Source organism: Miniopterus natalensis, chromosome 2, assembly GCF_054644295.1.
Source record: "Miniopterus natalensis isolate mMinNat1 chromosome 2, mMinNat1.hap1, whole genome shotgun sequence".
NCBI lineage: Eukaryota > Metazoa > Chordata > Mammalia > Chiroptera > Miniopteridae > Miniopterus > Miniopterus natalensis.
In genome coordinates, this window is record NC_142082.1 from 100,916,986 (window position 1) to 100,932,271 (window position 15,286).

The window sequence follows — 15,286 nt, forward strand, 5'->3', positions numbered from 1 at the left end:
AGCACTCCTGGTGCATAGGAGTTTCTCTAGGGTGCATTTATATCTAGGAGCAAAACTTCCGGGTGTAAGGTATGCACATGTTTAATTTTTAAGTAATGTCAAATTATTTGTCAAAGTGCTTATACCATTTTAGAGTCCCGCTAGCAGTGAATGAGAATTACCCATTGCTCTGAATTCTCGCTAACACTTGGTATTGTCAGATTTTGCCAATTGGTGAGTTCAAACTATTAATAAAAGATGTGTGAAATTGTAGTATATAGTTGATATTTCAACTGAATTCACAGGTCTCCTATTCAAATATTCCTTTTGCTTGTCCCTTATTTTAAGAAAAATATAAAGCTTTGTATTTAAAAAAATGACATAGAAGCATTTCACCTATGGGTTGCCATTGAAAATATGTCACAATTTTTGCAGGGAGAAAAGGAGATATTTATGTAATTTAAAGGCTGGAAAGATGTTCATAAGATGAATGACTACTTACTTATAGCTATGTAGTAGCTAAGCTTCGTGGGGGTGAGAATCTAGATAAAATGTATCATTTGTAAGGCTAAAGCAAGACACTCCAACCCAGAAACAAACTTAGTCTTCTCTCTTCCCATTTCTTCTTTCATCTTATTCCTCCTCGTTGCTTCTTGCCCCTTTAGCAGCTTTTACAATAGCCCTCATTCATATCATGAGTTGGGAAACAAGATTTTACCCTTGGGTGTTCATAACTAGCTGTGCAATCTAGGGCTCTAGATAATGTAAGGATGCCTTTCTTAGAGTGTGATCAAGAGGAATAAATTAGGTACCATAATAGGCATGACTCTTGGCACACTTTGAAGAATGATGGACATTGTCTCATCTTCTAAATGGTAGCCTATGCCTCATACTCCAAAATTTTTCAGTCCATAAAATTTGCTTTTTCTAGAATTATTTTTCTCCACCAATTTCCAGAGAAAATCAGGTGTGCTTAGAAATCATTTCTAATTTCTACCTTACCATCACTTCTCAGAGACTTCTGCCTTGCATTTAAGATTCTTTGAAAAAGCAGTAATAGCTTCATGATTTTGTGTCCTTGAACAGTGCTTCACCCAAGCTGCTATTTTGCACACTTGGAATCATCAGGTTTTTTAAGCTTGCAACAATCAAGCCATAAGTGAAAGGTAATACATTAGATCTAGGCAACTGGAAGGCTCACTGGCTCACTTTTCTTCCTATCACCAGCCTCCTTCATGTCTCACTTAACTCATGCCTCTTCCTCTAGTTCTGACCTAAGATAGACACTTAAAATCTTTTTAAACTTTTAATTGTAGTAAAATGCAAATAACATAGAATTTACCATCTTAACAATTTTATTTTACTTTATTTTTAATATGCTTTTATTGACTTTAGAGAGAGGAAGGGACAGGAAGAGAGACAAACATCTATGATGAAAGACAGTCCTTTATTTATCGGCTGCCTCCTGCACGCCCCCTGCTGGGGATGGAGTCTGAAGCATGGGCATGTAGCCTGACGGGGAATCAAATCTCCATCTCCTCCATCATAGGCAGATGCTCAGACACTGAGCTACGCCAACCCGGCTCCATCTTAACGATTTTAAAGTGTACAGTTCAATAGTGTTAAGTACATGCATGTTGTTGTGCAGCCATCACCTCCATCCATCTCCAGAACTCTTTTCATCTTGCAAAATTGAAACTCTGTACCCATTAAACAATAACGCTCTATTTCCCGTCTGCCAGCCTCTGGAAATCACTATTCTACTTTCTGTCTTTATGAATTTGACTACTCTAGGTGCCTCCTATAAGTAGAATCTATGGTTTTTGTGACTGGCTCACTTAATGTCCTCAAGGTTCATCCGTGTTATAGCATGTGTCAGAATTTCCTCCTTTTTAAAAATGGTTTATTGATTTTAGAGAGAAACATTGATTGGTTGCCTCCTGTATGCATCTTGACTAGGGACCGAACCCACAACCTGAGTATGTGTTCTGCCCGGGAATCAAACCAGTCACCTTTCAGTGCATAGAATGACACTCCAACCAACTGAGCCACAACAGTAAGGGCAGAATTTCCTCCCTTTTTAAGGCTGAATAATATTCCATGGGGTGTGTGTGTGTGTGTGTGTGTGTGTGTGTGTGTGTGTAGCTTTCTTTTTAATCTTCACCCAAGGATATTTTTTCCATTGCCTTTCAGATAGAGTGGAAGAGAGAGAGGAACATCAATGTGAGAGAGATACATTGATTGGTTGCCTCCGCATGCACCCCTGCCAGGGCCAAAATCGAGCCTGCAATTGAGGCATATGCCCTTGGCAGGAATTGAACCCAGGACCCCTCAGTCCTTGGGCTGACACTCTAACCACCAAGCCAAACCGACTGGGCTATGTATCACATTTTGTTTATCCATTCACTCAATTTTGTTTATCCATTTCTCTGTGGATGGACATCTGGGTTGCTTGCACCTCTTGGCTACTGTGAATAATGTTGTTATGAACATGAGTGCACAAATGTCTCTTCTGGACCCTGCTTTCAATTCTTTTGGGTATATATCTGGAAGTGGAACTGCTGGATCCCATGGCAGTTTTTATTTTGAATCTTTAGAGAAACTGCCATGCTATTTTCCATAATGGCTGCACCATAGTAGACACTTTTAAAGTTTCTGTCATGCCCTGGGAGGGGGTATTATTTTACAGCCAAGGAAAAATGATGGTAGGTCCAAGAATGAACGCTGTCAATTATAATGCTTTATTAGAAAATATTAAAAGCATGGAATTCCTAGAATTTGGAGACACATTATAAACCATTTGGTCCACTCCCCTTATTTGAAGGTAAGTAAATTAGGACTCGGAACAGAAAAATGGCTTGTGAAGGTCAAAGGGCTAGTTAACTGAGGAGTCAGAACTGGCACCCAGGTCTTTTTAACCACCAACAAATAAAATAATTTTCAACTTGAAATACTATGCAACGAAGACCAAGAATTATGAAGCGGATAATTCAAAACATCCTCTGGGGCGCACTGTCTGTGTTTTGCTTTTGTTTCTTTGGCTGGTTCTCCGCCTCCCGAATTGCCTGGGTTGACATTGAAACCGAGCCTGCTTTTCTTGCTGCCGCTGCCGACTGGGTCCTGGGCGCCCCAGAAGATGGAGGGAAGGCGGAAAGCCAGTAGTGGGCCAGGGTCCTCCAGGGGGACCCCGCCCCGCTGTTGGCCTGCGCGCCGGCCGGGGTGTAGCACGGGTTTAGCTTCCGTTCTGGGGCCTCAAGGACCCCTCGGCGAGGAGGGCGCTCTCCGGCCCTCTGATGCCCCCACGCTGCGGGATCCGAACGAAGGTGTTCAGGGACTCCCGGGAGCGCGGCAGCTCCTGCTGCGCCTCCTCCCGGCCACAGCCGCCGAGCCCACGCGACCGCCCCGGCGGAGCGGCGCCCAATCCCCGCCGCCTCCGCCGGGGAGCCCCGGGCGCCTCGGAGCGCAGGCTGCGGACACGGCGGGCACGTGGGCTCGGCCGCGCTGCGCCAGGCGCCCGCTCCCGGCTCGGCCCAACCTCCGCGCGCGTGCCTCGGCCCGGCCGGTGCGGAGAGAGATCCTCCCCCCTCTCACTTTGCACCAGTCCGAGGGAATTTGCGGTCGGTGACGCGTATCCTTAAGCGAGCCACCTGAAGCGCGGGGAGCGCCGCTCTGGGCAGCATCGCAGGGCTGGGCCGGCGCGGCCTGGGGACCCCGGGCTCCGGAGGCCATGCAGGCGTTGGCGCGCCTCGGCGGCCGGCTGCTGCTGCTCGGTAAGGCCCCGCTCGCCCGCTCGCAGCCCCCCGGCCCTCGGCTCGGCCTCAGCTCCCAGCCGCGCACGGGCGCGGGCGCACCTCCGTCTCCCCGCTGCCGCGCTCCTCCCCGCGCCTTTCCTCGCTCCAGCGCCCCTCCCCTCTGTCGCGCCCTGGGGACTCGCCCCTGACTGGCCCACGGCCCCCGCCCTGCCCACCCTGCCCACCCCACGTCCTCCGGCCCCTTCTCTAAAGTCGCTGCCCGGCTCCGGCCGCGTCCCGACAGGCGGCCCGGGCTCCGCGGGCGGGCTCGCCCAGGCTCTGCCCCGGGCCGGTCCGTCCGGAGGCTGGCGCTCGGTCCCCACCCGCGGGTGCTGGGCCCTCCGCCCGCGACGGCCGCCCCGAGGGTGGCGCCAGGTGGCTCCGGACCTTGCCGGGACCGACCCTGGATACTGTAGGCTTCTGGGTGGTGTCTTTCACTCCTTTGGGGTTTTTCTGTACGGAGTGAACTCTGGCAAATGTGCCCGCCTTCTCCCCCAAAGCGAGTCATTACCAATAACGACCCCCATCCCCGCTGAGTTTCGGTTGGATGAAAGAATAAATGACTTTGGGAATATTATGCAAACAGGATTTACATATTAAAACACTAGCTGCGCCTTCCTTCTCTACTCAGTTTTTATCCTGGTATTAAACCCCGAGCGAGTTTTCAAGGACTCAGCTGACGGTTCCTAAATAATCTGCTGGATAGCATAGTTATTACTGCAAAAAAAAGAAAAAAAGAAAAAAAGATCCCCTTTTGATGCACTTCATCTGTTTGGAAAGATGAGAGGGTTGGCTCGAGTTTCTGGTGAAGGAGGCAGAGTTCTGGGAGCCGGGGAGCCTCAGTTCTGCAATCTTGGAACCGGCACTCACTGCTCCCAAATTCTAGGATTCCAACATGAAGTCTCTGTTGTATATAAAGAAAAGATTTCCAATATAGACGCGTAGAGTCTTAGTTACAAATCGTTCAGAATTACAGAGTAAGAAATGTAACATAAGAGAGGTAAGGTTGGGAAAGCAAAGATAGTTGCATGTCTTAAACATTTTTACTAGTTGGTAAATAAGCGCACTTCGAATGTATCGTACAATATGTTTTACAGTCTATGAATACTAAAAGTTGGCTTTTTATTAAGTATGACACTAGTTTCTCAGTGGCATATAAAGGCTTTCAAAAAGTATAAAGATCCATATTTGCAACAATATTTAAGCTGTACTGAGTTCTTTAACAAAGAGCCCCCAAATTTCTAAGTCTCTCTGCAGATTTTTGTAAATGAGTTATAGTTTGCATACAGCAAATATTCACCGTTCTTAACATGCAACTCCATTAGCTTTTGTTTATGTATGTACCCACATAGTAATTATTGGATCAAGATATGGAACAATTCTAGCTCAGCCCTGTCTGGGTCACTACCCCGCAAAAGTAGCCACTATTTTGATTTCTAATATCATCAGTTCACTTGTTTTTGAACTTCATGTAAACCAGACCATCATTGTGTATTCTTTTATGTCCAGCTTCTTTCACTCAACATTGTGATTATGAGATTCAACCTTCTTCTTAGCAGCAGTGGTCATTTTTTTTAATTGCTGGGTGCAGTTCCTTAGTGTGAACATACTGTGCAATTTGTGTTTCCATTCTATTGTTGAAGAACATGTAGATTGTTTTCAGTCTTGTGTGATATGAACAATACTCCTGTGAACATTTTTTTTAACATGTTTTGGGTGTACACAGCACCCATGTCTCCTAGGATGATAGTCACAAGTAGAATTCCTGGGTCACAGGGGAAGGCGTATATTTGATTTTGCTAGGTACCGCCCCACAGCCTTCCACGGTGGTCATACCAGTTTACATCCCTACTCGCAGCACGTGGGAGTTCCAGTGCCTCACATCTTTGTCAACACTCCGTATTACAGATTTTCCTGAGTAATGAGGCACAAAGTGAGAAGCTGAAAAACGAGGGCTTTAAAATATTTAAAAGCTTTCAATTCCTTGGGTTTAAGATGCAATCCCCTTTTTCCTTATATTCTAGACTCTACCTTTTATGAATAATGATGGAATTTTTAAAAAGTAGTGTGTAGAGAATGGAACCGTACTCACCATGGTCTTAACTGTGCTGTGTGCTGGTATCGGGTAGGACGGGGAGAAGTTCAGTATCCCAATAATTATGATATGTTTTCTTTCACTACTGTCAGAAAATCCATATTCAGAGCCTTGGATTACACATTTCAGTTGTCATCCTTTGTCCTTGTTGCTTATGTTTCTTTATTTGCCTTCTTGTGACCTGCTAGCCTAACTCAGGAGGAGCTAGAGGGAAGAGATGCTAGTCAAAGATTGGTCTGGGTTGGACAAGAGACCAGACCTGGTGACCTGATAGTAAGGTCCCTTCAATTCTAAAAGTCTGGTGTGAATGGCTGCCATCCTGCAAGTTGAGATGGCTGTTCATGACCCCCTAGGCACTTCACATCTGTCCGTAGTAAATTACCCTCAGGTTTAATTGTGAACTACTTGCCTTCCATTAGAGAAAGGCTCTAATTTCTACAACTAAAAAGACACATCAATAACTCTTAGGTATCAGGAAAGATTTTGTTGTTGTTGTTCTTGAATTCTCCAGTTGTTTAACTGAAAAACAGCCAGGTAGTGAGATATTAAATGTGAGGGACCGCTTACTCATATCCCAGGGAAGACCTCAGACAAGAAAGATGGGGAGTAAGCACGCATGAGAAAGGAAATTTTTCTTTGACAAGCTTTCATTGAATACCTATTTCTGTGCTAGGCACAAGGGGTACAGAGATGAAAGGGATGGGGGTGGGGCAACTTACATTGAAATAATGAATTCCATTCTATTTAAGTAAGTGCATGGACACTGCCTTTCCCTAGGAAAAGCATTTGAGCCTGAAGCTTGCTTTTAGTTTGTTCAACCTTCCAACACAGTTCTTGTGACCATTCAATATCCATAGATGAAAAATACCATGCGTCAGTGAAGGAAGCTTCAACCAGGTCAGAATAGGAATCCAGGTTTTTAGTACCCTAAGACTACACATAAACTTACCCTGTTTCAGCGGAGGCTGTTGGCAAGAAACTGCTCTTCCACTTCTAATGAAACAAATGGACTATTGCAGAGCTAAGTGTGACCGTCTTTTAGGTTTGGGGAAGAACTTTCTAAATGGTTCTTTGAACAAATTTGTTGACTACATTTTACTCCCAGAGGCCATGTCTGCTCACTTGAGAAGCCCCCAGGATGGCTCGGCCTTATCACTCTCTGCATAGCTCTCCTTGCTGCTCTTACCTTCTCCTAATGAAACTCAGAAAGCATGTGACAAAGGCCCTTACAGCCAGTGTTGAAGACTGTAATCTTCTGGCTCCTCAAATACCCACCAGATTGTCTGAATCTTTGGGTCAACATTCTGATTTGACAAAAAGCAAATACTCTCGAAAGTATTTTATTATTTTTCTTGATGTTGAAGGGGACTGTGCAGAGAATAGGAGTGAGAGGGGTGAGAAATTGGAGAGGGGGAAACTGAGGAGCTTAAAATTAACCTCGCCTGTTTTATCATGTGCTCAGTTTGTTTTTGCCTCCATGCTGTATCTTTCATTCGCTCTGAAATAGCAAACTCTTGTGAATCTCACAGAAGATGGTTTGTTTGAGTAGAGCTTTTGGTTTTCATCAGGTGACTTTGTAATCTTAAGATTTTTACCCTGACTTCCAAAGAAGCTTTCACCACTTCTCAGTTAGGTAGCCGCAGTGTGTTAGAAAGCCCAAGGCTTTTCTCTGTCTTTTTGGGGTCTATGAGCTTTACACATAGGTCATTTCATTACCTTTGGTTGATACCTTCTATAACTGTATCATTAGTGGTCCTCAAGGTATGAAATCTTTGGTTGCACTTGCTGATGGTCGTTAATTTGAATCATGCAGTTCTGTTCTATGGGTACCAACACATGTGGAGGAAATTTAAAAATAATATAAAGTACACACAGTGCTCTTTTGTGGCTAGAGGAATTGCATAAGACCCTAAAAGAGGAACTATTGTTATTATTTTTTTTTTTTAGGTTAAACAGTAAAAATATTTTTCACTGCTGTCATTATAAGTCAATTGGTAGCCAAGAATTCTCTGTAAAATTATTTATAGCCTCCACTAAAATAGGATACTGCTATTATTTCTTTAAACTATTGTGTTTTGGTTATAAGATTCCACCAAATTCAGATGTCAAATGCCTTGCTGTTTGCATTCAGATTTTTCTAATATGAAGGATTCTGTTTTGGAGGGATGCAGGTAGGAATAACAACCTGGGATATGTGTTCTTCCCTCTGGGAGGGGATTTCTCTGCACTCAAGTTCCTCATTTGTAAAAAGGAGATAAGCAGTATCTTAGTCCTTCATCAGGTAATACCGCGCAAGGCGGGTGCTTTGCAGAAAGAAAAATGTACAAAGTCTGGAGAAATCATTAGGATTGAGAGTCATAGGATTTTCCTCCTTCCCTTCTGAGAAACTTTTTGAGCACCGCCTATGTCCAGGGCTTGTGTTAAGTGCGACATGGGCCTGGTTCCTTCCCTCCAAGAACTCACAGTCTATGGGAGGTGTCAGCAGTAAAGGGTCAGGAGTATAAGAGGAAAATAGCAGTGCAATTTTAAATGTATGCACAGAGGTGGAGCCTCTGACCCAGACTAGGAAAAGAATGCAAGGCTTCCAAGAGGAGGTGGTGATGCCAGAGCCAGCACTGGAAAGGCAAGTAAGAGTTGACAGGGGAAAGGAAGGATAAGGGTATTCCAGGCAAATAGGACAGCAAAGAAAAAGAGTGGTAAGAAGGAGATAGAGTAGACGGAAAACTGTGATTCCCTTCTGGGTTGCTGGGACACGACATGTAAGGCCTCCAGGAATAGAGTAACTGTCATTTACAAAGTTGTAACTCAGAATATCATCCGAAGCGTGCTCAATGGTTAGCTTTTTAAAGAATTCTGGATCGCCAGAGGCTCAGTGTGTCATGGGTAAGGAGTGTTGTAGTGAGGTAATAAGGGACTTGGACTTTATCCTACAGACCTAGAGTCTCTTGATGGAATTCAGGGGTCCATTGTATCCCTCAGAGCGTGTGTGTATGTGTGTGTGAGTGTGTATGCAAGGTAATTTTTTGGAAAGGGGATTAATTGCTTTCATCACATTTTCAAATGGGCCTGTGACTCAAGCGTAAGGACCATTGCTGTAGGTTGTGGGATGGTTTTAAGCAGAGGAGCGACACACTGTGTTTTAGAAAGACAGTTCTGGTGTCTGCGTGGAGGATGGATGGTCAGGCAGGCTTGAGAATGGCAGAGGCCAGCTGGGAAGTTGTCGGCTACCATCCAGGCCAGAGAAGCCAGTGAGGGCTGACTCGGCCGTGGAGCAGTGAGGCAGGGCTCCCTACAGAACTGGGAATCGGGGCGCGTTGAAACGCCCAGGCGTGGCAACTGCCTGGATGGTGAAAGGGAGGGACAGGGAGGAGGCAAAATGACTCCTCTGTTTCCGGCTTTGGTGACAGTGGACGTGTTGCCACTAACTGAGAGAAGATGGAAGAGGGAGGATGTTTAAGAAGGAAAAGGGCAAGTTTAATCCAGGTTCCTGGAGGCCACTCGGCTATAACTATACACACGGGAGGTATGAGTTAGAAACTCATGAGCAAGTGGACAGCAGTTAAAATCATGAGAATATACAGAGAATGAGTGAAGAGGATGAGACCTCAGGGCCACCTGGTTCTAAGGCAAAACTCATTCCTGTGCCTCCTCTCTGCACACGTCACTACTAACGCTGAGCACTTGTGGTGCTCTGGCCACCAGTTGATGTGGGGGGTGATTTCCCCACACTGAGCAGTTCTGCAGCACCAGCTGAGTGTCCTATGATTTAACTCTATTCAGAATCTATCTAACTGGAGATAATGTGAGGCCCCACAGGTTAAGGGGACCCCCCTCCACTTCGGATGCCAATCGCAAGTCCAGGTGTCGCCTGGGCCCTGAGTGATGTGGGCGGCGGGAGCAGCAGCAGGTGTTAGGCTGGTGGGGTCAAACTGGACCTGGGTTCAGCAACCTCAGTTCTTGAGTTCTGGCTCAGAAAGAATTCATAGTCAAGACTCAAACTATAGGAAAACATTTATTTAGAAAATCACAGAGGTAGAAGAAGTGATTTGTAGAAGAAATGGCTTAGGAAACAAGTTATAGAGGCAAAGAAGGGCCCTTGGAGCTTGGGAGTGAGGAAGGTAATGGTAGCATGCCTGGGGAAAGGGGCATGGCATGCCCCCAGGAAGGAGAGCACACTGGGTCCTCCGTCCTAAGGGTTTTAAGGGTGGAGATTTTAGGGGAGGTCCTAGGGGAAGATCTCAATAGAATGTTCAGCAGCTTTCCAGGTGTGTCCTTTCAAGGTCAGGGTCTCCACTGATTGATTGGTCGGTGCCAGAGCAGGGGGTCATTCAATGCAGCTGGTCCTGAAGTCAGCCTTGGGGTCGCTTGTCTGGTTTTACTGCTTTTCTGGGCCTGGAGCTAAAGTACAATTGAGGCCTTATCTTTAAGGAGGAAAAGTCAGGGGCCCCGAACTGCCTGACCAGCGATATGCTAGGGGAGGAAAGGTCACCCTGGGGATGAAGTCCCACCCTATAGTTGTCCTTTGCTAGGCACCCAGGGCTTTCTGCCCTGGTGACCTCCTGTACCTGGCCCATCGTCCTTGCTCTGCTCATGTCTGTCTAACTGTCCACCACATCACCACAGGCTATAACCAGAGGTTCCTTTGACCCACTCCTTGGATTCAATTAATTTGCTAGAGCGGATCTCAGAACTCAGGGAAACATTTTATTTACTAGATTAGCAGTTAATTATAAAATGATATAACTCAGGAATGGCCATATGGAAGACATGAATAGGGTCAGGTATGTGGGAAGGTGCACAGAGCCTCTGAACCTTCTAGGCAGCCACTCTCCCAGCACTTCCACATGTTCACTAACCCAGAAACTCGTCACATCTTTCAGTAATAAATTTTTATTGAGCTTAATCTGCAGCCCCCAGCTTCTTTCCTGTGGTTAGGGCTGAAAGCTCCCACTTTCTAATCACTTGGTCTTACTGGTGACCAGCCCCATCTTAAGTCACCTCATTAGTGTAAACTCCCTTGTGCTAAAAAGGGGGCTCTTATGAATAACAAAAGATACTCCTATCACTCTGGAAGTTCTGAGGGTTTCAGGAGCTTTGCACCTGGAGCCAGGACTAAGACCAAAGATACCACACCAGTCTACCACTCTCTTTTACCAGTTGAGGAAAATGGTCCCAAAGAGGTTAAATGACTTGCTGAAATTTAAAGTTATCAAAGTGGATAATCCTTGAAGAGGGGCTTGAGACTCAGGTCTTCATGTCTTATCCAGTTATCTTTGCCTCACGTAAGACTTGGCTGGGAGGATTTGTAAATGAGGTGCCCTGACCTTCTGTGATTTGTTTTGTAATGTCTAAATCCATCATTCTTTTCAGTGGAGTAGATTTTACTTTTACCTGAAATTTTATTTTAAATTATGCCTAATATTTTTCTCCACCTACTCTACCCCAACCCTAGTCCTGTCCCTTCAAGCAGACGACTTAGGGAGTCCTTTTCCAATTCTACAGTTGTCCTTGTTCAGAATGAATTTAGAGCTGGACTCTGGGAAGTGCCACTAGGATTTGGGAATGGATTCTCAGAAAGAACCTTACTATTAATGGTGGCAATTTCTTCCTTTGGCTTTTTAATTTTTATTTATTTTTTTAATATGTCTTTATTGATTTCAGAGAGGGGAAAGGAGAGGGAGAGAGATAGAAACATCAATGATGAGTCATTTATTCGCTGCCTCCTGCACACTCCCGACTGGGGATCCAGCCCACAACCTGGGCATGTGCCCTGACCAGGAATCAAACCTTGATCTCCTGGATCCTAGGTCAATGCTCAACCACCGAGCCATGCGCGGCCGGATTCCTTTGGCTCCTTTGGCTTTTTTAAAAGGCAGGTTTATTGAGGTACAATTTTCACATAGCAAGTCTCACCCTTTTAGGTTACATGTGTTTAACTAACACATACAGTCACATAACTACCACCACTAACAAGATACAGAACATTTCCATTCTCCCCCGAACTTCCCTTATGCCCCTTTCTAGCCAACCCCAGTGCTCACCCCCAACCCTTGACAACCAATAATCTCTTTTCTGTCCTTATCACTTGTCTTTTTCCAGAATGTCTATAAGTGAAATTCTACAATATGTTTCTTCTTCTTTTTTTAAAATATATCTTTATTGATTTCAGAGAGAAGAAGGGAAAGGGAGAGAGAGAGAGAAACATCAATGACGAGTCACTGACCGGCTGCCTCCTACACACCCCCTACTGGGGATGGAGCCCGTAACCTGGGCATGTGCCCTGACTGGGAATCGAACCTCCATCTCCTGGATCCTAAGTCAATGCTCAACCACTGAGCCACGCCCAACTGGGCTTGAGTACGTTTCTTTTACATAGCACAATTATTTGAGATTTATTTATGTTGTTACATATATCAGGATATTTTATATATATCAATATATTCTTCCTTTCTATCACTGAGTAGTATTCCATTGTATGGATGTTTATCCATTAACCGGCTGATGTTCATTTGTTTCCTTCTAGTTTCTAGCAACTATGAATAAACCAGCTATAAATATCTGAATATAGGTTTTGGTGCAGGGATGGGTTTTAATTTCTCTTGGGTAAATATCCATATCCAGGAATGGTATTATTGTATTGCTGGATCAGATGCTAAGTGAATGTTCAACTTTGTGTGAAACTGCCAGTTTTTCAAAGTGATTGTACCATTTTTTTTTAATGTCTTTATTGATTTCAGAGAGAGGAAGGGAGAGGGAAAGAGAGATAGAAACATCAGTGATGAGAGAGTCATCGATCAGCTGCCTCCTGCACCACCCCCCCCCCCCCCCCGACTGAGGGTTGAGCCTTCGACCCGGGCGGGGAATGGATCTCCTGGATCCTAGGTTGATGCTCAACTGCTCAGTCGTGCAGGCCAGGCTGACTGTACCATTTTTCATGCCCAGTAACAATGTCTGAGAGTTGCAGGTGCTTGGCATCGTTGTCAGCACTTGGTATGGTCAGGTGTGGGTTTTTTTTAAGTTTTTAAATTTATATACTGATTTTAGAGAGAAAGGAAGAGAGAGAGAGAGAGAGAGGGAGGGAGGGAGGGAGAGAGAGAGAGTCAGAGAGAGAGAAACATCAATTTGGATGCTCTGACCAACTGAGCTACCCGGCCAGGGCTGGTTTTGTTTTTTAACCATTCTAAAAGGGAGTCAGCAGTATGTCATTGTGATTTTAATTTGCGTTTTCCTAATGCCTAATGATGTTGATCATCTTTATGTGTACTTAATTGCCAGCCTATATTTTGTTTGGTGAGGTGTCTCCTAAAATCTTTTGCCCATTTTTAAAAATCAGAATGTTTGTTTTCTTATTAATAGGTTTTGTGTTCTTTGTATATTCTGCAGACAAGTCCTTTATCAGATATGTGTTTTGAAAATATTTTCTCCCAGTCTGTGGTTTGTCTTTTCAGTTTTAAACAGTGTCTTTTGAAGAGCGTAAATTATTAACTTCGATAAAGCCCACTAGTGGAAAAAATTAGCTCTGCAAAACACTGCTTTGGTCCCACCTAACCAAGCTTAAAAGCAAGGATTAAAATGTTTACAATGAACTTCACTGAATCTCAAAAAAAAGTTCAAGAATATTTAACAATACAAAAACATCTGACACCTGGTAAAATTCACACTGTAATGTACAACATGGTGACTGTAATTATGAATACTCTGTTATATATTTGAAAGTTGTTAAGAGCAGTTCTTAAAAGTTCTCATCACAAGAAAAAAACTGTAACTATGTGAGCTGATAGGTGTTAATTAAACTTATTGTGTAGCCATATTATAAATATACATATATCAAATCATTATGTTTTACATATTACATGTTGAAAATATCTCAATAAAACTGGGAGGGGGGCTCTCAAAACTCAATAATAAGAAAATAAACAACCCAACTTAAAAGGACTTGATTTGGGCAAAAGATGTGAGCAGGCACACTACCAAAGGATATATAGGATGTCATATAAGCATCTGAAAGGATACTTAACATCATTAGTAGAAAAATGCAAAGTAAAACCACAGTGAGATATAGTACACCTCTTAGAATGGCTAAAATTAAGAAGTCTCATCATACCAAGTGTTGGTGAGGATGTGGCACCACTTATATTCCCAGAAGCTGCCAATAGAAATAGAAAAATCCTACAACCTCTTTGGAGAACAGTTTGGTACTTTCTTAAAAAGTTACAGACAACTTGGGTATGACAGGTGTTCAATTCCTCGGTATTTACTGAAGAAAAATGAAAGCGTATGTCCATACCAAGACTTTTATACAAATGGTTATAGCAGCTGTATTTGTAAAAGCTCCAAAGTAGAAACAACCCAAATTCTATCCATAGGTTAATGAATTAAAGTATTGTATTATACCTGTGTAATAATAGACTACTACTCAGCAATTGAAAAGAACGAGCTACTGACACTACAATAAGGGCCAAGCTAAAACCCACCCTCCCCCCAAAAAACACCCAGAGTGAAAGAAGCCAGACCACTCTCCCCAAGAAAAAAAGGTTCATACTGTATGATTCCATTTGTATGAAAGTATAGAAAATTGAAACTAATCTATAGTGACAGAAAGGAGATGGAAGGTTGCTTGGGCAGGGTGAGTAGGGTGGGTAGGAGAGGGATTACAGAGACGCATGTGGAAACTTTTAGAGGTGATGGATAAGTTCATTATTTTGACTGTGGTGATGGTTTCACATATATATGTGCATGTGTGTATTTATGTCAAAACTTATCCAATTATACACTTTAAATATGTTCAATTTTTTATACATCAGTTATACTGAATAAAGGTTTTTAAAAAGTGTAAGGAGAAAATTATGTGGGAAGAAGGTAGGAAAGTATCTTAGACTCTCTTTAGTCTTGTTTCTTTCTCTCTCCCCCTCCCTCCCTCCCTCCCTCCCCCCCTCCCTCCCTCCCCTCCTTGTCTTTGCAGTTGTGCTCATTTAGTTTCCTTTAAAAGACTGGCAACTACCTTAAGGGAAATAAAAACTACATAATGACTAAATGCTAATGTGGTTGTAGTAAAATCATTACGTTCTCACCTTCCATGTGGCAACATAAAATGGTATAGCACCTTCAGAAAACAAGAAGGCAATGCATATCAAGAACATTTAAATATATTTATATCCTTTGATTCACTAATTCCAATTCCAGAGATTTATACTAAGGAAATAATATTTTAAAAGTGAAAGGCTTGTCCTAGCTGGTTTGGCCCAGTGGTTAGAGCGTCAGACTGAGAACTGAAGGGGCCTGTTTCGATTCCAGCCAAGGGCACGGACCTTGGTTGCAGGCTTGATCCCAGGACCTGGTTGGGGCACATGCGGGAGGCAACTAATCAATGTGTCTCTCTCACATTGATGTCTCTCTCTATCCCTCCCTTCCACTCTCTCTG

The 15,286-nt window shown here is 43.8% G+C and overlaps 1 protein-coding gene across 1 annotated transcript in view; it reads left to right on the forward strand.

The window, feature by feature from the left end:
* Positions 1 to 13,984: 13,984 nt before the first annotated feature.
* The window catches only part of FLT3 (fms related receptor tyrosine kinase 3), a 52,631-nt gene continuing 51,329 nt past the window's right edge, over positions 13,985 to 15,286 (forward strand). The window contains exon 1 of the mRNA XM_016209434.2: positions 13,985 to 14,060. Coding sequence (XP_016064920.2) covers positions 13,985 to 14,060 — 76 coding nt within the window. The remainder of the gene's footprint in view (positions 14,061 to 15,286) is intronic.